The following is a 24091-nucleotide window of genomic DNA, read 5'->3' on the forward strand; positions in this document are numbered from 1 at the left end:
ATTGGGCTTGGGCATGGCCAGCAGGCTCCATAGTGTCCCCAAAAGCAGGGCCATGTTAGGATGAAGTTGTTTTGTTGTTCATGAAATTCGGTGGAATCATTGCTCTCACTATTCTGGACACAATACATATTTTTTTCCAATTTTTTGGCCCAAGGGGAAGTCAGCCATTTTTGATTTTGTGAGTCAATTTTCATTTTATGAACGCATGTTTGAGGCCTTTAGGATGCGCAAAAACTCACAAAACTTTGCACCTATGTTTGAACTAGTAAGTATTTCGATAAGTATCACAATTAGGGTTGGGTGTGGAAAGTCGGCTCTATAGCTCCCCCTAAGTACCTTTAGCATTTTTTAGGTGTGGCAAAATGGCTCGAGGCTGCCCCCTAGAATATTTCAAACTCAAAGCCCCCACCTTTAAATTTCACGTATATGTACGAAATGGTAGGCAGATGTACCATATATATACTCTTGGAGCCATACCCTAAGTCCAACAGCCATTTTTAATCTACTTTGCATTTTTTTCGCAAAGTGAGGCCATTTACAGGCGTTGTACTTTAATGAAGTCCTCCTAGAGATTTAACCCAAGCCATTTCAAATTTGGTAAGAGACATCTAAAACCCTTTTTGCGATGTAAAAATTGTGAGACTTTTGAGTTTTCATGGCCTTGGTGTGGCGTGCCAGTCAATTTTGCCCAAAACATGAAACAGGAAATTGTTGTAACTCCACTCCACTGACTGCTGCTCCCTCCAACATGCGTGAAGTGCAAGGGACTGTTCATTGCTGCTTGCAGCTTGAATTTGTATTTGTGATTAGAGAGTCTGATGAGGAAGTCTGTTTTGATGAAGAAAAGAATAACAAATGGAATTGTGATTGATTTAGTCAGCTGCTGAAAGACTGATGAAAGATCTGCTGATGTGTTGTGAAGTGTGCATACAAGAAACAGCAACAGATTATTGTAATCAGTTTATTACTGAAAGAACAGAATAGACAGGAGGCAGAAGGCAAATACAGATACATTATTTGGATCTGATGCACTCTAAAAAGGAAAGGCTGAATTAGCCGCAAAGCCCCAGGAGCCCAGAAAGCTCCAACTTCAGTGTGTGTCAGTTGGATTCCAATAGTTTATTTAATCTATTCATTTTATAAATGTATTTGACAAAATGCACTACAATCAAATTAAACTATAAGGGTTTTTCTTGTTGAGAAGCCAACTAGGTTGCCAGTAGAGGCCAATGGGTTTCTTTTTGTCCCAGAGTTCCCTAACAGGTTCGTCTGGTCATGTGAAACAAATGTGAATGGCATTTATTGGACAGTTTTTCACAATGTGCATGAATTGCGAGCAGAAATGCCTCAGTCTAAAGGTGTAATACTGTTTTTCTAATCATTGCTTTCTCACACAGTTCTAATCTCAACACAATGCATATCAAAGTCAATTAGCCAAAGCCATTATGCTGGTTTTGAGAAACCCAAGTACGCTAGCTAAAGTAGTCCCATTGAAACCAGGATACTGTGGCACGTGGCACCTTATCCAGGTCTCTCATCACTTTTATCACTGGATGGAGAAGCCAAGTCCAGCTGAGAGTGGTAAATCCAGGTTCAGAGTCCAGGTTTCTTTTTTCACTACATAAACAACATATGCTGAATATGAACAAGACTTTCTGTCTTTTTTTCTGTCATTTACCTCCTCAAACTGAAAACATTGTAGCACCTCATAAAAATCATTGTGTGCAAAAAAATGTGCAAACAATCAAAACAAAAAGAAAACATACCTAACACAGACTGTAAACCACTAATGTCTGATACCAGAACAAACCATGATAGGAAGGCAGATGTGGGGATCGCTGCCAGATGTCATTGGGAGGTTGTTTCACCATAATACAGGAAGTGTGATTACAGTATTCATTCACACACTAAAGTAAAGGCAACACACACAGACTGGCACACACACAGCTATTCCACTAGCAATGATTCATATGCTCTATGATTGTGTCACTATGTATGAATCATGGGTAAGAAGTAATGGTGATGATTGAGGATGCACAAATTCCCAACTGGATTCCTGTGTCAACAGAAAGAGAGAGAAAGAGAGAGAGAGTTTTGAGTTTTTAAGATACTTATGTACATTTATTACAGTGCACTGGTGAATGCCTTAATAACTGCAAACACATGATGTTGATATGTCAGAAAAACACATTTCATCATTATCATTAAAAGATAAAAGCACATTTAATGAACCAAATATTTTTAAAAGTGACCATGTCTTTCTTTTTTTGAGTAATACTTCAGCCTTATATGTGCTTTCACTGAATTCTTGAGTATGATTAAAGAATCATGTCTTGACCTCTTTCTATTCTTGCCCTCTGCTAAGGTAGATGGTTAGTTTTCCCTTTCTAAAATGGGAATTAATTAAACAACCCTTTTTTCTTGTTTGTGTTGCCATGAGAAAAAAAAGAAAACATGTTCACTACTGTAAAATATTCTCCAAAAGATCCAAATACATTAAATAATGGGAAAAATCTACATAAAAACAACACAATTTATACATGTGTCTGAGACTGTTGGGTGACAAGAATTCACTGCAGTAATCCCATGATCACCAGTGCAGTTCCAACAGTTTATGCTTATATAACATGCTCAAAGTAGATTTTACCTCAGATGGTACCCTGAAATGTTCTCTTATTCACAAGATTTTATTTGTTAATAACACTGACACATTATAAAAAGTCACAGAAAACAGTCCAAATCAATGGTTGTAGCCTGCCCAGTGGATCTCTTCCAGAAGCATCCTTTAAAACATCAGTAACATCTTTTCTACCACACAGAGGAATTGGATATCCAACTTTTGCACCACTGCCACCACAATGTCCATTTTACCTCTAGCCAGTTCTGAGCGGTGACTACACCATGCTGTGTAGCAAGATCCCAGGCTGATCAGAGACATCCAGGTCCCCTTTTTAATTAGACTGGAGCCTAATTGACTGCCACTCTGCAGTTCTCCCGTGATTAGTAGTAAGATTTCTTTAATATTAGATAATTTTTCAATTTTGAAATATAAGCCTCAATGTTTCCAGTTTATCATTATTGTTTACAATCTAGACAGTCAATTCTGATGGCTATTAACACTAATAAAGGAGTCATAAACTTTGTTATAAGTTTAAGCTACCTGGTTTATGTTACAGATTATGTGCCTTTATGTATACTGTTGTAAGTTCAAATTGATATGTGTATAGCATTTCCTTATATCACTAAATTGGAAATTGAAAATAGAAATAGAAGGCTTTTTGTCATTGTATTGTAGATAATACGAAATTAGGAGTGCTGCTCCTGGTTGGTGCATTAAAAAACACGGTACAACTTAGTCTCACACAACCACACAGCACAAGTCCTAAGATAAATAAATAAAGATATATATATAAAATGGAAAAACGTATCAATGAAAATAGGTGTCGGTATTCAAATATTTGAATATATATGAATATATATATATTTTTCCCAGGCAGTGACAGTCTGATCGGAAGAGGGGTTAGGGTTAGGGTGAGGAGAGTGAAGACAGAGAGGGAGAGATGACGGAGGCAGCGGGGGGGGAGCAAGTCACAATCCAGGTGCCTCCTCCTCCACTTCGCCCTCTGGCCACCTTGAACTGAAATTGCTGTTGCTGCTTCGTCCAGTGGTTCCCCATGCTGCGTGCCTGCTTCGCTGTTCTCCAGTGTGTTGCTGCTTACAAGTGTCTCTCTTTCTGTCTGTCTTAGAGAGGGACAGCTCCTGTTGCTCTCTCAGACAGAATCAATCAACACTGAGGCAGCCAGTGGGGAGGAGAGGAGGAGGCACCTGCAATGTAATTGATGCCAAAGCAGTTTCTACAGAAACTGCATTTTCTAGTTAATTTTAATGTTTTAAAAAATTATATAAAATCACTGAAACATTTTACATTTCAGAAAAATACAAGCACACATCTGCTGAATGAGCTGCACAGATTGACAGTTGAATGTTTTTTTTAGTACAAAGTATGCAGCAGTTGAAAAGATTAATTAAAGACAACCGAATTGTAGAAATATCATGTTATAAAGTTACTTTAGCGCCCTCTTTGGGGAGAATTTTATGAAATGTATACAATATTCCCAGATTTGGTTGCAATCCAAATTAGTGCATTAGCCCACGCCTTCAAAAGTTTGCTGAGCAATTATAGACAAAATGTAGGTGATATCCAAAAACAAATGAATGCGTGTGTGTGTGTGTGTGTGTGTAGGTGTGTGTGTGTGTCCTTTAAAACTAATAGAAGTTGGACTGAAAGTAATATTTGGCTGGAATCATCCTTTAAATCTATAAAAAGTTAGACAAAGAGCAGTGTTTGCATGGAATAAACCTTTAAACCTATAAGTAGTTAGAAAGTCATTTTTGGGTGGAATAAACCTTTAAACCTACAAAAAGTTAGAAAGGAGTATTTGGTGGAATACACCTTTTACTATAAAAAATTAGACAGAAAGCAGTATTTGGGTGGAATTAACCTTCAAACCTATAATCAGTTAGACAGAAAGCAGTATTTGGTTGGAATAAACCTTTAAACCTATAAGTAGTTGGACAGAAAGCAGTATTTGGATGGAATAACCCTTTAAAACTACTTAAAGTTAGACAGAAACAGAACACTAATGTAAAAATCTGAGAAAGGCTGAACATTTCATGAAGCTTGAATTGTGATTGTGTAAAAGCCTTAAAAGATATCAAAAAGCTGAATACAATTTTAATAGCTGAAAGTCTTGTGACCCGTTTAAAACTGAATTGAAGTCTCTGGCTGAAAGTGTATGGAAGTAGTTGAATGTCAAAGTGGAGTGAGTTGAAGAGGATTTGAACATTCCATCCATTCATTTCAATGGCAATTTTTTTTTAAAAAAAAGCTGCTTCGCAGCTCTCACACAAATTCAAAAAACTCAAAACATTTAGAAGTCAGAACTCGAGTATACTTAGACAACTCAAACACACAAACTTCCTAGCAGCACTTCTAGCAGTACCTGCAGACAGTGAATCCACATCAGCAGCAGAAGGAGGAGGACAGAGGACAGGATGAGTGACTGACAGTGACTGATTTCTGTGTTCTTCATTCTTTTCTATTTTGATTCCATGAATATCATTTATTTGATTGACATTTCAGATTTGTTTCCTGTGCAATATCATTAAGTCTATATAGTGACTTTGCAGTTGTAAACCTTGCTGCATTGCTGCTCTAGAAATAATATTTAGTCATATTTATCCTGTTCTGAATTCATTATTTTTAAAAATAATTAAAAACAAAACAGTTCTTCAGTGACAAAAAAAGAACCAAAAGGAGTATCGATAAAGAACCAGATGAATAAGGAGTATTAATAAGATAAAGATAAAATTCTTACAATACCTATCCCTACAGCTGGCTAGTGGCTACATCCTGACTATGAGAGGATGAGAAAATCAGAGTTCATTTTACTTTATGTGATTATTATTTTTTATGACGCACAGTGTGATCACTCAAGAAAATGTGAAGGATTACCTCAGGATATTGTGCTTACTTCATCAACGAGCATATTTGTTTCACTTTTCCTCTTGCAAATGTCTGGGTGTACTGTGAACCTAAATATTGTAATGATAATGGTCCAAAATACTGTGAAAATGCATAGTTTGCACTGCACTTTATAAAATAGGAATATAAATAACACATTATACCCACATTATAAAAAAACATCAGATATGGGGCAACTGGTGGTTAAGTTGCACACCATATAATTGCAGTGTCCCCAGTTCATTTCTGTCAGGGACATTTGTTGTTGTCATACTATCTGTCTCTCTCCACATTTTCTGTCCGTATCTCTACTGTCTCTATCAAAGGCTAAATCCCAAAAAGAGCAAGTGTTTGCTTTCACACTTACTGTGGTCACTCTAGAATGTCAGCCAACTTCTCATGGTAATACTCATAGTTTTCTTTGCAGTCTTCCCAAAGGTTCAGAGGTTGATCCTCATTCTCCACAAACGTGTCCCAGGTGTAGGAGAAGTCCAGGGGCTTCATCACCCTCAGCTTACAACCAGCAGTGTGCAGGGCCTTCAGCCCTATCTGGATCTCTGCTTCCTCCCACTCAAACAGACGAGCAGCAAAGATGCTCAGCCTGATGTTTTTCCTGGTTTTCAACACTTCAGCTATCTTTGCTGCACAAGCAGAACAGGGACTGGAGGACACATACCTAAAAGGAAGGTGGCAGAATGGAGATTGTTTTTCTTTTTTTGTATTTTCAAAAACAACCCATTATGAAACAGTTGTATAAGTTTTTCTGTGGCTCTGAAGGAGCTTTGTCAAGTCTGACAGAATCTCAGCATGGGAATGGAAAAAATACATTTCACCAAAAGGGTGAGGAGTTTAAAAATGTGGAGAAAAACTATATTAAAAAATATAAATATAAATACTATCGTATTGCTTTATGGGACATGTAGAACTCAGGGCTTTTGGAGCTTGAACCATACTAAAGACTAAAAATCTTGTCCTCTGCTGCTTTGATTTGGACCATGTCCTCTGCTGCTTTGATTTGGACCATTTTTTAATAACTGTCCCCCAACTTTATTGAAGCACAATACTAAATCCCTGGAGTACCAACCTCTGATAGGTAACGCTGATTTAGTTACCTATCAGAGTTTGGTGTCTTAAGATGAAAAGATATTCTGACCACCCCTTATGGTTACATTTCACATATCTAAAAACTACATCTGCCTAAATGAAAACAAAACATCAGACTTAAATACTGAAGACTGACTGAAGACCCTACCCTTAACCACATGGTTATTATTGTAACCATGACAACGGAGGTCCCCTTACCTCAGTGAAGTCAATTTTTTATCAATCAACTTTTATTTATATAGCGCCAAATCACAACACAGGCACAGACAACAATGTCGTCCTGCCTTTTACTGCTAAATCGGCATCAAATCAGAAAATGCTTCTGTGTGTCATTCTGGAGTGCATGGACCAACTACGTATTTTGACATTTAATTCTGAGGACTTGTTGCATAAGTGATATTGCATGCAAAATGTTACTGTAAGGGAAATTACACTTGTTGCATTGTTATAAACATCAGGGCATTTTAATTCCTGATCAATGTCCTTTTAATGCATAATGTACATGGTATTGGAAGAGACTGTTAACACCAATTTGACATTTTGTATTAAGAGACATTGAGTCAACATATATTATTATGCTAAGCATTTTAGAACTGAAAGAGCTATTGCCAATTATTTGAGGAATAATTGTTTGTTACATTCATACTGGACTCCATGACTGTCATCCAAACATTTAAATTTCAGAGGTTACTTCACAATAGTTTCTGGAGCTCTAGGTCACTGGATGCACAGCCCTCCAATACCCAGCATAGGGCAACAGCAATATCCAACAGTTTAAACCAAAAACTTAGCCCTGTTTAAACAAAAAATATTTTGTTTTCTGCTCATCAGATAAAATCAAAAAAACATAAAACTACTGTATTGCAATTGTATGTACATCAGAGCCATAATATGTTTGATATGCATGTATGGCTATACATAAGTTAGATAGATATTTTCTTTTCAATTTTTTGTCAGTTACAGTTGAGATGATGTTTGAACATAAGAGTGTGGTTGTGAATGTTTGACCAGAGCTCCAAAATACATATTAGCCTCATTTGTGCATTTAAGAGCAGAGCTTCCTGCAAACTGGAGGAAATTGCATGTCTATACAAACATAAGTAACACATTTAATTTGCCACATTCTCTATGCCACATACCATCTGGCAGTTTAAGAGAGTTATATACCAGGTGACTGTGTATTTGAGTGCAGAGTCATAGTCCGACAGGCACTGTGTGAAGAAAGCTTCCTCAGCATGAGACCCAGTGTGCTCATCCTCCAGACAGCCCCTCAGCAGTCCATCAGCTGTGTTCCCTTTATCCACCAAGTAACACAGGAAGGTCTTGTTGCGGCCTGAGGAGTATTCCACATTCTTGAATTGAAACCTAAAGACAAAAGGATCAATCCGGTCCCTGTGTAAAACAAAATAAATGGAAGAAAAATTGGCATCTTACAGTTTTCACTGGTAATTGGCAAATGTGAAAGGTTTAAGAGAATTTGTGTCTTCACCAATTTGCCTTTCCCCACAAGGCAAAAAACACTAATTTGACCTCAAATAACAATGCCTTAAAGGATAAGTTCACAATTTTTCCTGTCTGTCTTAAAACAACAGTCAGGTGCTCAACTGAAAGAGGTTTTCCTTGCTGTAATCCTTCCTCATGTTCATACTGACCATCAGAAGATCTCCTTCAAATATGTTTTTTTAGGGGGCAAAAATCCACAATGTGTCTATACATCCATTTGTGTAAAAATGCATTTAAAAGTTTATTTCAGCAGTCTGATTTAGTTATATCAAGTGGATACCTACCACATTTTCAGTCTTTTTATCATCAAATTCCCTCTTTGTGTTTTCTCGGACAGTGTTTCCCCGTTGAGCTGCAGTGGTAGTAACAAAAAGAGGGACTTTGGCACTAAAAAGACTAACATTTAAAGATATCTACTTGATTTGACTTTTTTGGATGGCTGAAGCTTCATATTAGCTTCAGATAAACTTTTAAATACATTTTTGCACAGACGGTAGCTTGTGTATTTTGTCCCCCATCACTGACATTGTAAGTGCATTATGAAGGAAGGGATGTTCTAATGGTCAATATGAACAGGAGGAATGGTTATGACAGGAAAAAACCTATTTTAATGTTCATTTGGGCACCTGACTGTTGCTTTAAGACCGTCAGAGAAATTCATCCAGATTAAAGGTTCACAGTTTTTCAAGACTGTTGCCTTTATATGCAGATCTCTGTCCAGTATTATCTTCCGTTGCAGATGGCAGTGTAACATCACCTATTGCAGGCTATAATATTCTCTCCTCTAATATCTCTGTGACTGTCACCTTCTTGACTGCCTCTCATATTAGTCTTGGACCACTTTGCTGTAGCAAGGGGTTTTTTTAAGCATCTATGTCAGCCATTACTGGTATTGATAAATTTGTAATATTCAGTTCAATTCAAAGGGGCATTACTGGCATGAAGTCGTCAAGAACAATGTTGGCAAAAAGGTTTGTTAATTTGTAATTTGTTTGTTAATATTTGGACAGTATACAATATCAGTAATTATTATATTGTGTGTACTGATTTCAAACAGCAGGACTTCATGTTAAAAATTCTTCTCTTTACTCTTAGGGAACATTTTTGGGAATTGAGCTTGCCTTCCAGTGGAGCGGAACACCTAGCCCTATATGGCGACTGGGGGCATCAATAATGTTAATTATGAAATCTAACAAATGCACAAATTTAAGTCCAGTGAAGAGAGGACAGAATCTGACTTCCAAAAATGTTCTTGCATGAGGCTCAATGTGTTCTGACAAAGGAAGCTATTATTTCAAGGTTAAAGAAGAGAAGTTGCTGCTGAATCCAAATATATCCCTTCCAGACTTGCAGACTGAGCCCTCATGGACTATAGCTATACATACTTTGACATGTTCACGGTCATCACATCAAGTCTGTGAGGGCACTGGGACTCAAGGGGATAAAATGTGGACCTGGCTGCAGACAAGATGGTGGAATTCAGCCATGGATATCACGTGGCCACCTGGGCGAATGTGGCTTTTTTCATGGTTTTAATGAGGCATCTATCCCGGAGGGGTAGAACCCTACTGAGTTTGTGCCGGTTTATTAGGGCCCGAGCAACTAGCGGTGTGAAGGCCCTTTGTATCTGAAGGAATTATTAGGACCCGAGCACCTAGCAGTGTGAAGGCCCTCTTGAAACTGAAGGAATTATTATTAAGGCCCAAGCATCGAATGGTGTGAAGTCCCTCTTGTATTTGAAGGAATTGTTATTATTATCATTGTTATTAATATTAGTATTCCATAAGAATTGCAGTTTTGGGGATAAACATGCTCGAAAACTTATGAAATTTTGCATGTGTCAGAAGTTGTATATCTGAAAATGTATATTTTATGGGTCTGGCAAAATTACTTGAGGGCGCCCCATAGAAAATTTCATATTAAAGCCCTCACCTTTAAATTTGATGTAGAATTTTTTCCCCCAACAGGAAGTCAGCCATTTTGTGTTTTGCGTGTCAATTTTCATTTAATAGGCTCATCTTTGAGCTCACAAAACTTTACAAGCGTGTTTGAACTAGTAAGGGTTTCAATTTCACATTGAAAATGGGCTTGGGCGTGGTATGTCGGCTCTATAGTGCCCCCTAATTAGTTTTAGAATTTTTGAGATGCAAGGAGTTCTCGAAAATTCACGAAACTTTGCACATACATCAGGACTCCATTGGAGCAATACACTGAATGTGGACACATTTGGACTCACATTGGAGCAAAATATGGCATTTGGATTTGAAAAGACCCATTTGGCACCAAGGTGCCCCAGATGGCAAAAGGTTTCCCATTTGTACGGAGTCAGAGCCAGAACTTCAATCTGGACATGAAAAGACCCATTTGGGACAAAGTTGACCGAAATGGCAAACTTTTTCCAATTTGGTCGCAATTTCACCTAGTACTTTGATCTGGACATGTAAAGTCCCATTCAGCACTAAGTTCCCAAATTGCAAAAGGTCTGTTTGTCAAAGAGTACAACAGAGCCTCCCGTTGGAATTAACACTCCAGCACACCTGCACCTAAATTAACACTCCAGCACACCTGCACAACTGTGCCTCATTGATCACCATTGCTTTAAAATAACTTTTTCTCAAACCTTGATTACTTGCTGTACTCTTGACATTTGTTTTTCAAAAACATCTCTGTCTCTCCATGTCATCAATCACTCATGACTGCACTGAAGCTGTTAAATGATGGTGTTGTCTTATATTTGGGCCAACTGATACAACTGTATTTTTTACCAGACTGTGAAACTGCTCAATCTGCAGACAGCCGCCCAAAGATGTTCATGCTCTAACCTTGGTAAACATGGTGGCACGCAGCAGTGCAATGGCTTCTCTAGCTCCTGGTGATAAGTTTACTTTCAGCATCTCTTTTTTGAGTAAGTGTGCGGTAAGGTATAGTTCGTCCAAACTTTTGAACATTAACAACAATTGGGCTGCCACACTTACACCGAAGCTCAGAGCAGCGTTAGGCAGACTGCAGCTCCTGAGGACAGTGGACTGGCATAGCACAGTACAGTAGCTCAGAGGCAAGAGGAAGCATTGTGCACAAAACCAGAAAAGGGGCAAGCAGGCCTTTCTACTAGCCAAGCCAAAAGCAAATACGAACAGGCCAGCAATTCCATCACTCTTCCCAGCCAACATTTGCTCACTGGACATTGACTACTGAATTAGACTATGCATCTAGCGAGAGATGAGGAACTGTATGTACTTCTCCTGACAGAAACCTGGCTAAATAGCAACATGCCAGACTCTGCTTTTCAGATCAACGGGCTGCTACTCTTCCAAGCAGACCAAAACCAAAACCACCATACAGAAGTGGGCCACTTCAGGCAATAATACGGCACTGCTGACCTTCTTCTGACCCGGATAAAATGGATGTGAGCCTGAAGTGGCCTACATGTAAAATAACAAATATAGCCCAAATATCCCAAAACAAATGTGGGCCATTTTTGGCAAAGGTGTGGTGCTCTCTGCAATGTGTAAACTGGATGAGACCCTAAAGTTGCCCATTTGATACATACTGAATATGGCCGAAATATCACAAAACAAATGTGGGCCACCTTTGGCAAAGATCTGGCCTAGTCGACAATAGTTAATGTGGGTGTAAACCAAAAGTGGCCCACATATGGTGCAGCAAATGTGGCCTGGTTATCTTAGAACATACCTAGGCCAGTTCTGACAAAGATACAGCACAGTAAGCAGTGGCTTGACTTGATGTGAACCTAAAGTGGCCGACATATGATATGGCAAATATGGCCTAAATACTATACAACAAATTTGGCCCACATTTGGCAATTATATGGCACAGTCAGCACTGGCTGTCATAGTGTGAGCCTAATGTGGCCCACATTTGAAATAGTAAATATGGTCCAAATATTGCTGAACATTATCGGGCCACTTTAGGTAAAGATGTGGCACAATTGGTACTGGCTTATCTGAATGTGAGCCTAAAATGGCCCACATATAACAAACAGGAGCAGACCGCCTAAGTGCCATCATTCCACACGATATGTGAGCCAGATGAGGATATGGAATGTGGGCCCAATCAGGGCCAGAATAAAAATGAACTGTGGTCCAGATGTGGGCCAGATCTGGTTTATTTGTTTAGTTTTTGGTTTACATGTGGCATTGCTATGGTTCGCTTGTGGCCCGGATCTGGCAAACAGGAGTGGACCGCCTAAGTGCCATCATTCCACACGATATGTGAGCCAGATGAGGATATGGAATGTGGGCCCAATCAGGGCCAGAATAAAAATGAACTGTGGTCCAGATGTGGGCCAGATCTGGTTTATTTGTTTAGTTTTTGGTTTACATGTGGCATTGCTATGGTTCGCTTGTGGCCCGGATCTGGCAAACAGGAGTGGACCGCCCAAGTGCCATCATTCCATGCGGTATGTGGGCCACATGAAAGTGTCGGGTGTGGGCCGGATATGGGCCACAGCAATTTTGCTATCTGGGACAGGATGTCAGGAAACTACCTGCACCTGGGTAATTTAGGCCTCACTATTTGGCGGCTTCTTTGTGAACCTCTCACTCTTCTCTTCCTTCCAGGCTTCCACCAGCCAGATGGGTTAGAGTTTTGTTTGTTTGAACCCATCACATACTTTTGTTGACAAATGTCATTTTAGAGGCTTTATTGTGTGTGATTCTTTTGTCTTCTTTTGTCGCTGACTCTGAGCCAGTTCATGACATTACATCCCTCTGAATGCTAACGCTAGTGATGCGCTCATGGAGCTTCATGATAACATCTGCTCACTCCAAAACAAGCACCTGGAGGCATTTTACTTGATTATGGATGATTTCAACCACATCAACTTGATGGATATTCTACCAAAGTTTTACCAGCACATCACCATTGCAACCCGAGGAAACAAAATGCTTGATCACACGTACACAAACAGATAGGGGACATAGGCCCACCTCAGCCTCTCCAACCAAATTTCCATCATGCTGGTTCCTGCCTTCCATCCTGTGCTTAAGTCCAGCAAACCAACACAAAAGATCATCACTGTGTGGCCTAGTGACACTGCCTCTATGTTCCAAGACTATTTTGAATGTACTGACTGGCAGATCTTCAGAGAGGCAGCAATACCCATTGGAGATGTGGACCTGGGGAAGTATGCATCATTCGTCAACAACTACATCAGTAAGAGTGTTGACAATGTTACCACTACCAGAACAATCACCATCCACCCAACCAGAAATCCTGGCTGAACGCAGAGGTCCATTCTCTTCTGAAAGCCCGGGACTTTGTGTTCAGGTGTGTTGATGCATCTGCATTCTCTGAGCATCACTCAAGAGCATCACTGACTACAACAAAAAAGATGCAGAATGCCCCAGGGCTCTTCCTGATGCCCTCAACACCTTTTATGCTGGTTTTGAGGATTCTAGTACCTCTCCTAGCACCAGGAAGAATACATGAAGAACCACTTCACTGCTTACACCATCTCATCTGTGGTTCACCTGGCCCTCACTCACTTGGAGAACAAGACCTCTTACATCAGACTGCTCTTCTTGGACTTTAGTTTTGCATTCAATACCATAATCCCACAAACTCTGATGAACAAACTGTGATTACTTGGACTGAGTTCATCCTTAATCGACTGAGTACTGGACTTTTTAACAAATAGGCTCCAGTCTGTTAGTATCCACATCTCATCCCCCATTATCCTTAACACTGGTTCCCCACAGGAGTGCATCCTGAGCCCCCTGCTGTACACCCTACTGACCTATAACTGCTCAGCAATAGTATTGTCAAGTTTGCAGATGACGCTGCAGTGGTGGGAGTTATGAGTTCAGGCAGGAGATGGAACAACAGGAGGTTTGATGCAGAGCAGACAATTTCTGCATCAACATGAAGAAAACAAAGGAGATGATTGTGGACTTCAGGAAGGGTGGCAACACCCCCCCTCCCATCTACATTGGAGGAGCAGCTGTTGAGGCGGTCTTTAGCTTCAAATACCTGGGGGTGCATATCACTGACAACCCCACCTGGAGCAACAACACAGTCAGCATAGTAAAGAAGGCCCACCCATGCCTCTACTTCCTAAGGGGGTTGAGGCATGCTGGCCTTGCCATCTCAGTCCTTACTTCCTTCTACAGGTGTGTGGTAGAGAGTGTCCTCACTTCCACTGTGTGGTACGGCAACTGCTCTGCTGCAAGGCACTGCAGCAGGTAGCAGGTAGTCTGCACAGACAATCATTGACAACAGCCTACGTATTTACATCAGCAGGTGCAGGAATAATCCTTCTTGCATCATGAAGGACTCCACCCACCCTGCAAATGGACTGTTTGCACCCCTCCTCTCAAGCAGGAGGTTGCACAGCAATCACCATGCTAAAGAACAGCTTCTTCCCAGTAACTGTGAGACTGATAAATTCTGCATCACATAGAATTGCTGTGCCACACTAAGTATTAGATTTTTAACTGCTGTACCTCATTGTTTAACTGCTGCACCTTACTGAGTGATGCTGCTTATTACCACTGTTAATGGGTGTGTGCAATTGAGGCCACTTGGCTAACTGTTTATCTCCCCTCACACTTATTCATATTTATACATTTATTGACTATTTATTATAATGTGTTTATCATGTGAATCTTCTGATTTTATTGTTTTATTATTGCTATTTTCTGAACCGGGGCCTGAGTACCTAATTTTGTCTCCTTTCATGTACCAACATGTTGGTACATGATGAATCACAATAAACTTCCTTGAATCCTTGAATCCTTGAATTATATGTCAGAAATCCAACCGATTGTTTGAGAGCAAGATCATTGATTGATAAGGTAAGTCTAGCAGAACTTCTTCAGCATGTTTGTTTTTTCTTTTCAAATACCGTCATATACCATATTCCTCAGTGAAATGTTGGGAAGGTATTGTGGTATGAAAAAACATATACCACTCAAGTCCTGTTGTAGGTACAGGTTGTAAAATCTAATAAGATTTGATAAGGGATTCCAAAGGATTCAGATTTGATAAGTGGATTTGATACTGGTTTCGGATTTCATAAAATGCTATCAAAACCTATCCCCATTAACAATTTGGCATAGGCCCTGTTTACACCTGGTATTAACAGCCGTTTCAGGTGATCCTTTCACAAGTGGACAGCTCTAAACACAGGTGTGAACACACTCAAGATGCATTGAGGACGCATTGAGATCTGATCACTCAGACCACAGGTGGTCTGGGCGTCAAATCAAAACAACTAGCTAGCTGTCAACTGCTACCTGCTGTTACCAATATTCCAAAGGAGATACAGCACTAAAGAAGCTAACAGAAGAGGTTTTTTTTGCAATGTAATCCACACATGCTGGAGCCTCTCTATGCACCCTGGATTCAAGAAGTGATGGCATATGACTGGGGGTCACTCATCGGAATGGGGAGATGGTCAGCTCACCCCCCTGCCGACTCTGCTACCAGGCCAGTCCAGGTTTTCAAATGTAAACATCAGATTAAACATCAAGTAAAACCATCTGTACATCCATCTCAACATCTAAGGAAACGGTCCTGGCCACATGGATCTTCTGGGGTTCCTAACCGCCCGGGTGGCGGCCTTTTCTCCCTGCTGAGGCCGAGAAGAGGTTCCGGGTGCACCGGCCTGGTGCTGAGGGGCTTAAGAGGAGCTTCTACCCTCTTGCCACTGGGATCCTGGATGGGATTGCTACATAAGACTGTCATTCGAGGCCGTTTATCCTACCACAGAGCAGCATGCCTGTCAAAAATTGCATCAAGTTCAAAGCAGTGTTTCGTCAGCAACAACACCTGGGCGGTGTTTCATGGAGTGCTTTTTGGACTAGCTGACGCTCCTACAATGAGTTTTCATTATAACTTAGGGAGAATAGCAGATCTCCTCTTCATGCTGATCCTGCTCTCTGAAGATGTTCAGCTAAATCCTGGACCAGTGACCCCTGGAGTGCTGCAGAACTTTGATGCTGATTTGTGCCCAAGTGTGTCTGGGACTCCTCTGGTGCTGGTGACAAATGAGCAGCCACTTTCTGAGCCGGGCTTCTCCCTCAACAGACTAAACAAGGCATGATGTCTCAATGAATAACTTTTCACTACTGGGCTGTGGAAGTCTTGATGGGTCCAGTGTCTCTCTTACAAAACATGCTGCTGACACCACTGTGTGTCAAAAGTCTTATGTCTTATGGGACCCGAAGCTGAAACCGAAGGGGCTATTTGGTGGACATTTTAACATCAGAAGCATTACCGCAAAGAGCAATCAGCTAACTCATCCTGTGTCTGACTCAAATCTGGACTTTCTCTGTCTGACTGACACATGGTTGAACGAGTGTGTTCACGGTGCCCGGATACCAATATTTCAGAAGAGACAGACCTGATGGAAAAAGAAGAGGGGTGCTTTTTTATTTGAGAGACAACATCAAATGTGAACATATGGCTTACAATGCGGGTAACACATTAGAGTATGTTGGGATAAAAATAATATTATCCCAACAAAGGTCTTTTAACATCATAGGTGTCTATAGGCCCCCTTCTGCAGATGGCACTTTCTATGATCAACTCACAGAAGTCTTAAAAGAGTCTTAAAGGAGAATTATTACTTATGGGTGATTTTAATGTGAACAGGGGGAATAAAACTAAAAATGATCACAAAGTAATTCCAACTAGAACAACTACTAAAATGCCCAACTAGGATTGCAAAATGCTCCAGTACACAAATTGATCTGATATTTACTAACAAACCAGAAAGAATAACTAAAAGTTATAATTTAATCACTGGCTTATCTAACCCTATGTGAGAGAAAACTGACTAAAAGTAGATTTAAGACCACAGCAACTAAGACAATGATCCTTCAGTGCATACCCAGAGCTAAGCAAGAAGAATTTATCAATGAAATTAACAGCTTGAATTGGGATGATGTACTGTCCTCTGATGATCTGGACTATAGCTGTGATACTTTTACTCACAGAATCAACTCTGTAAGGGAAAGACTTAATGTGAGGATACAGATAAAATCTAAAAATAAAAACAATTTACTGTGGTATAATGAAAAATTGTGGAAACTAATGAAATCTAGAGATGCACTAAGGAAGGCACTTAAAACTAGAAGAGACACTGACATGCTGATCTATAAAGGTTTAAGGTACAAAGTTTTCCAAGAGCTAAGAATAAGCCAAAAGGCAACGGTAAATTGATCTGGAAAAACATTGATAATCTCACAAGGAGGGACCCAAAATTTTTAGGAGATTTTAAACTCAAAGTACAGGGAAAGTTAATTGAAGATCATCTTACTGTTGCTTCTATCTTTAATAATTTTTTTCTTGAGTCTGTATATGAGTTAGGAAAAAAGATCACAAAAAGGAAACTGGATATTGTTCCTATAGATGCTACAGGCCAGGTTTTCGAGCTGGTAGAGACTAATGAGTTACAAGTAAACAAAATCATCAGCTTCTTAAAAAGCTCCAAAAGTAGAGCTTTCCAATTTGACACCATGTTTGTCAAATCACACAAAGATATTTTAACTCCCCCTATTGCTCATTTAATTAATTTGTCTTTTAAACACTGCTCCTTTCCTGATTACTGGAAAAGTGCCATTGTCACACCTATTTTTAAGTCTGGAGACTGCCAGTATTCTCAAAAGTTAAATCAAATCAAAAGATACTGAGAAGGTTGTCATTTAACAACTGACAACATTTCGTAATACAAGCAATTTTGGTCTACATTGAATGCAATTTAGCTTTAGAGCAAACCATTCCACCAAAGCTGTTACCTTGCACTTAATAGAGCAAATTAAATCAAGACTTGACAAAGGAGCAGTAGTTGGTGCTTTTTAGATCTGTGTAAAGCATTTGACACAGTCAATCATGATATTTAATATAACTTCTCATCTAGAGCACTGGCATGGATGTCTTCATATTTATCTAATAGGATACAATGTGTTAAAATTGGTGACACATTGTCCAGTAACATTAAGTGCACAATGGGTGTTCCACAAGGGTCAGTGACACAACTGTGTCATGATGTAGAACTACAAATGTATGCAGATGACACTTACTGATTTTAAATATCTTGGTGTGACACTGGATCCAAATTTGAACTTTAAGAAATATGTTTAAAAAACGGTTAAAACCATAAAGTACAACTTGGCAAATTTTAGACATATTAGAAACTGTCTCTCTTTGGATGCAACCAAGATATTTATGCATGCTATGATTCTTTCCCATATGTCTTATTGCATCACATGTTGGGGGCAGGCTAGAGAAACAGCCATAAAACCTCTTGAGTTCTTATACAAACAAACTCTAAAAACTCTGGACAAAAAGCAAATGCATGCAGAAATACAGTTTACTGAGCTTTGAGAATTTTAGATTATTCTCAAATTTGTGCCTAGTTTATAAAATTTTAAATGGTTTGGCCCCTCCTCCACTGTGAGACTTTGTGTACACGTGCTCAGTAAGTTCTAGATCCTCCAGAATATTGTCTATACAAAATTGTACCATACCATTTTGTCGCACTGCATTTGGGTAGTCAGCTCTCTCTGTGAAAGCCACAACTCAGTGGAATGCACTACCTGATGATGTGAAGAACTGTAGTTCAATCAATACATTCAAGACCAAATTAAAAAATCTACTAAAGACCAATCAGCTGTGTGACCACTGAGTCTAAACTCCATCTATGGTCTTCTCATTAGTGCAGACAGTCTTGCTTTTAATTTGACAAATTTACATAATTAATTTCTAATTGACATTGTGGGTGTATGTGATATGCTTGTGTGTGTAGCTTTGTATTTTGTATTTTGTATGGTGTGCTCTGTGTGTTTTTTGTGGGGGACTGCGGATGCAAATTAGCTTTTAGCTAACTCAGGTACAGTGCATCTTTTATGTTTAAAACTGCACACTGTCCCAATCAATAAATAAATACAATCTCAAAAAAATACAATCTATTTTCCGACAGAATAGGCACTGAGAGTGTATTGCTGCCTCCCGGTGCGTGAACCCATCCAAAGCTGTCTTCAACTTGTTTGAGGATAGGATAAAGAAATTCATTATTTTGTTTTGCCATTTTTCATGTGAATTAAAGAAAACGTAATTCACTTCCTGTTTTTTCCTTGTTTTTCTCATTCCCCTGACCCATTTTCCTCATCAAATTGACAATTGGAATATAAATTAAGCCATTACTCTTTACCTTGTCTGTCAGAAAAAAAAATTCGGAAGCTAAATGTTGCTGGATAGTTTCCTCTGACCTGTCAAGTTGATAACAACACTTTTTAGTTTTGGTGCGCTGCTCGCCATAATGAGCTCAGGATTTATCAAGAGGACCAAACAGTTTCACTGTATGAACCTGGACTGTGTGTGTAACAGCTGACCTATTGGATGTATAGAAGAACACAAAAAATTAACTAACATTGGATCCCGACCGATGCTGTTGACGTGTCGGAGATTTAAATAATCAGCGAAGTTACGCTGCTGTGCCTCGTGCATAAATGCGCACAGCATCACTCAATGGAGAGAAGCAGCTGCAGGGAGATTGCTGCATGTAACTCTATATTTGTTAAATATATATAAATAGATATGTTCAGACATGGCGCTAGAGCAAATCAACAGGATGGGCATTTAATTTTTGTGAGGGGGCACACAATGTGTTGTATATTTGTTTATCCTGTTATCAAACAAATTGATCACAACTTTGGACAGAGGGTACCCCCGGTCCTCCCAACAGTTAAAAACAACAATGAATTTGGTTTTTGAAAACGGAAATGGTATGCGTGTTTATTTGCACATAGAGTGGGTAAGTGAGATCCGATCACAAGTGGTCAAGACGCATGTGGAGAGGCATGTTAACACCAGGTGCAAACAGATTATATCAAGCTGTCCACCTGTGATCGGATCACCCAAGACAGATGTTACTGCCAGGTGTAAACAGGGCCATAGTGAAGTTTGTTGGGCACTTGCAAGGTTAGAAAGAACAGCATTTATTTACCACTTGCATTAATTGGGAAATAGTTGTCAATGACATACAATATAGGCCTGTAGTAGTTACTTGGCTGACCATGCGTTTAAATAGATAATATAATCTGACATAGATGTTATAATCACAGCACCTGTTTTTGTTGTCTGCATATGGCAAACATGAAGGATAGTAAGTCGAGTGTCAGTTTCAAACTTGTGCTGTCAGGGTGGGGGCAGCATGGCAAGAGAGGCAAATCTAATTTTACACCATCTGGATGGCTGACACTGGAATTCCACTGCATTATTATTAGCCCAGTTTTTGTGTGACCCAGCTCTGCAGTAGGGAAGGCAATGTCTTTTTACTGTAGTCAAATATGATGTGTTAAACCTTTGGAACTGCAATCAAAACATATTTCATTGTGTGGAAAAAGGTTATGAGATCAAATGCTGATCAATTGAGCCCACTGCTATTAACCTCTTAAATTCCCCAAGGACTCCAGCATCCTTGGCTGACAATAACTTTCTTTCAGAGGCTGCAGCAAGTTTTAAAGCTAGAGTGATGATTCTGGTATCATATGAAACTAGAAGACCTAAGTCATCCATTGGTGTCAACCATGTCATGATAGCTTGTCGGGAAGGGGGTTAATAGTGCTCCAAAGCTAGATAAATTTTGGTGAGGGAAAAACGAGCATGGCCATTTTCAAAGGGGTCCTCTGACCTCTCACTTCAAGATATCTGAATGAAAATGGGTTCTATAGGTACCCATGAGTCTCCCCTTTACAGACATGTCCGCTTTATGCTAATCCAATGCAGTTTCAGGCAAAAACCATGCAGTTTTTCTGCAAGCAGTATAAATGTGTTATTTTCACTTATTCTAAAAATGGTATATTTGAATATTTCTGCATATTGGGGTCACTAAACAGTCTCAGAATTGTATAAATTTGGTATGACTGGAAAGCTGAGACCATTGTGAATTTAATGAGCCCAATTGTATTCATGTGTGATGATGTTAGTCCCCATAGAAGCCATAGTAGCCATTGCATTGTGAAACTTGACCTCACTGTATAAAATGACCTATTGTGACCTCTAGGATAATCACAGCCTCATGAAACTTTACAAACACAAACTAGAGATCTGGGGCATTCCTAGATATATTGACAATAAGGGAGTCCGAGCATCCCCTTTCCACTGGTGTGGTAGTCTGTTACATCTAGTAATCTATATTACATATCTGCCCACTGGTAATACTACAACAAGAATCTTAAAAGCCAGAGATGAGACATGGTCTCAAAAGACAGAAGCAAATCTCCTAACGTGAACTCTATTATACCAGGACATGTCTCAAGCCAGAGAGTGTACAGCTTCCACTACTATAGAATCAAAGAGGGGAAGGCAGAACTGAAAATGAGACCAGCAAAAGGTTCCCGCTGACCCATAATCTGTCTCAGCAGGGCTAAAGAGAAATTGAAACTGTCCTGCTGTAGAGAAAAGCTTTAGAAGCCAAACAGTTACAATGTGCAGTGTGTAATAAGTGTAAAAACAATGTACAAAGTGCAAAATCAACCAGGAATTTATGTCCAAGAATTTCAGGATAACAGTGTTGGAGGAGAATAGGGTTGTCTATATTCTCAGATTCTCTGATCATCACTGTGTGAGATTGTATTGTCAATATTTTAAACCTTAAGGGATTGCTATCATCTCTGAACAAGACTAGTACTTTTTTTTAATTAATCATTTGTCATCACTTTTGTGTTCTGTCTCTCTGTTTGCTGTCTCACCTGTGGACTCCAGTGTGCTCAGCCGTGCTGCATTATGCACATATATACACTCATACATTTGATATGTTTGACTTAGAATGATGTTTATCCATAATGCTGACTTCCCTCACAGTGCACAGTGCATAGCAGCCATGTCTCCATAGATTAATGGAACTGAACCAAATCAAAAAGCAGAATTTATTGTGCTGATCAACATCATTTTAGCCGTCTATTTCCCAAATTTTGACTTCATACTGCAGTATGACTAAAGCACTGAGTAGTGGAAGTCATTACTCTGAAACAGAATAAAAATATTAAGCATCTGTTTTAACTGTATTTAGCTTATAAAGACAGTTTAATAACTTAAAATTGAAGTAACTCTCTGTTGTTTTCTTTCTTCCTTGTCCTTTTTCTCTTTTTTTGCGCTCTGCTGCACCCGAAAGCATAACGTAAAGCTGCTAGCCTATATGTTGCTGCTGCTAACATACAAGCATGATCTCCACTGATCCGGAATTATTTTTCCCCACACATTGGGGCTAACATTGTGTATGTTTTAAAAAATTAATGAATAAATTGACTCACAGTCAAGTGCTCCATGCCCAGTGTGGCACGGGAATGCCAAACGCACTTTTGATAATTTGGTGGCCAGGCTTGCCAGGCACACTTGAATATGGGGTAGGATCCGAAAGATTACATTATCATCACAGTCACTTCTTTCATCCCCTTTAAACATTTATTGGCTTTTACTGGGAGTTGGAATCCTGTGAGGAGTTTTCCTCAGAGCAAACTTGTTGCCTGGGACATGCAAAGTTTCAAACATTAAATTGTTATTATAGATATAACAAAAGGTAAGTTTATCATATTAGTTTCTGTAAAGCACTTGGCTGACATTTAAGATTCACATCAGCACTCCTAAATGTCAGGTGGTTCACTCAGGTCAACTATGTGCTTCTCAGAGTCAGCATGTGGGATCTGTGGATCCTCTCTACTGCTCACTGGTGTGATCAGAGAATCAGATTTCAGACAAAGTAAACGCATCATTAGCCAAACCATAGACAAGACCAAAGACAAACTGTGTCAATAAAGGAAATGTACAATGATAATGAGGTAACTCAGCCATGGATAGCCTTAGCTCTGTCTATTAAACAGTTACATTAATCAACTTGTCTATGCATGAAATAGTTGATGATATGGACCTACCCTGCGATGATTTCAAATGGAGGTAGTTCCACTGGCTCAAGCTGAAAATCTCCATTCTGACCATTAGCTACTGTACCATTGGTGGCTACCACTTCAGCTGATGGTACCTCTCCGTTATCCACTGCTCTCTTTCCATCATTCTTCACTTCCTTTACATCCTTGGTCATTTCAGCCGCCTCTTTTTCTTTTCTCTCTTTTCTTCTCATTAGCATATGACTTTTGTCAGCCATGATTAAAGAATGACTTTGTCTAGAGAATGCGTGGGTTCAGAAAATCTTTAAAAAAAAAAAAAATATGGTTATAGAAAATAAGACAAGATGTATTACAGAAGACCTGGGACAATAAATGACTGAACAGAGAGAACAGAAAGGAAGAGAGACAGAGTCAGGAGGGAGGAGCTGAATGGTAGAGAGCAGAGGGGAAGAAAGCAGTGCAAGAGACTAACCAGAGAGGGAGGGAAGGAGGGAGGGAGAGAGAGCAAGAGAGAGAAAGAGAGAGAGAGAATTTTGAATTTTAAAAATTCCTTTATTAAATTACTAAAAGATACAACAATTCAACAGAAGATTATATTAGACCCCTCCAAAAATATAATAATAAATCATTACAAAAATAAAGTAACAAAAACACGAGAACAACAAAATACAAAATAATAAAATAGTAGTCATTCTAATAACAGTCAAAATGAAAAAAATAAATAGACAGATAGATGTAGCCTTTATTGTCCTGCAGGAAATTTGTTTTCACACCTTGTACATACACAGAAACATACAGATAACCACACCGCAATGTACAGATATACATACAGATACATAAATACATAACATTCACACCTACAGAAAAGTCTGGCTCTATAATAGGTCAGTGAGGCAGTTTGTTCAGTGCTACTATGGCAGAAGGGCCAAAGCTTTTGCCAAAGCAAGCTCTTCTCCATTTCAGAGCCTTGTATCTATGACCTAATGGCAGTAGTGTGAAAAGCGAATTTAGGGGGTGACTGGTGTCTATTGTGAGTGCAAGGCATGTGATGGTTCTGTCATTCATGTCTGAGAGGTTGGGTGTAGAATGG

General features: G+C 39.4%; 1 protein-coding gene across 1 annotated transcript; it reads right to left on the reverse strand.

The window, feature by feature from the left end:
- Positions 1-947: 947 nt before the first annotated feature.
- On the reverse strand, positions 948-23445 carry apobec2a (apolipoprotein B mRNA editing enzyme, catalytic polypeptide-like 2a). Its single transcript, XM_044350267.1, has 4 exons — positions 23029-23445; positions 7796-8020; positions 5892-6200; positions 948-2056 (listed from the first exon to the last, which is right to left on the reverse strand). Exons 1-3 carry the CDS (start codon positions 23256-23258, stop codon positions 5897-5899), a joined length of 759 nt encoding a protein of 252 aa, XP_044206202.1. The 5' UTR covers positions 23259-23445; the 3' UTR covers positions 948-2056; positions 5892-5896.
- Positions 23446-24091: the final 646 nt, after the last annotated feature.

Source organism: Thunnus albacares, chromosome 4 (genome assembly GCF_914725855.1).
Source record: "Thunnus albacares chromosome 4, fThuAlb1.1, whole genome shotgun sequence".
NCBI classification, from domain to species: domain Eukaryota; kingdom Metazoa; phylum Chordata; class Actinopteri; order Scombriformes; family Scombridae; genus Thunnus; species Thunnus albacares.

Bases quoted from the DNA above. Each gene is read 5' to 3' on its own strand.
- apobec2a (XM_044350267.1), bottom strand. From the start codon at position 23,258: ATGGCTGACAAAAGTCATATGCTAATGAGAAGAAAAGAGAGAAAAGAA. The intron at 8,021-23,028 runs GTAGGTCCATAT...TGTTTTACACAG, and splicing joins CCATTTGAAATCATCGCAGG to GGACCGGATTGATCCTTTTG. The intron at 6,201-7,795 runs GTATATAACTCT...CCTTCCTTTTAG, and splicing joins CTCAAATACACAGTCACCTG to GTATGTGTCCTCCAGTCCCT.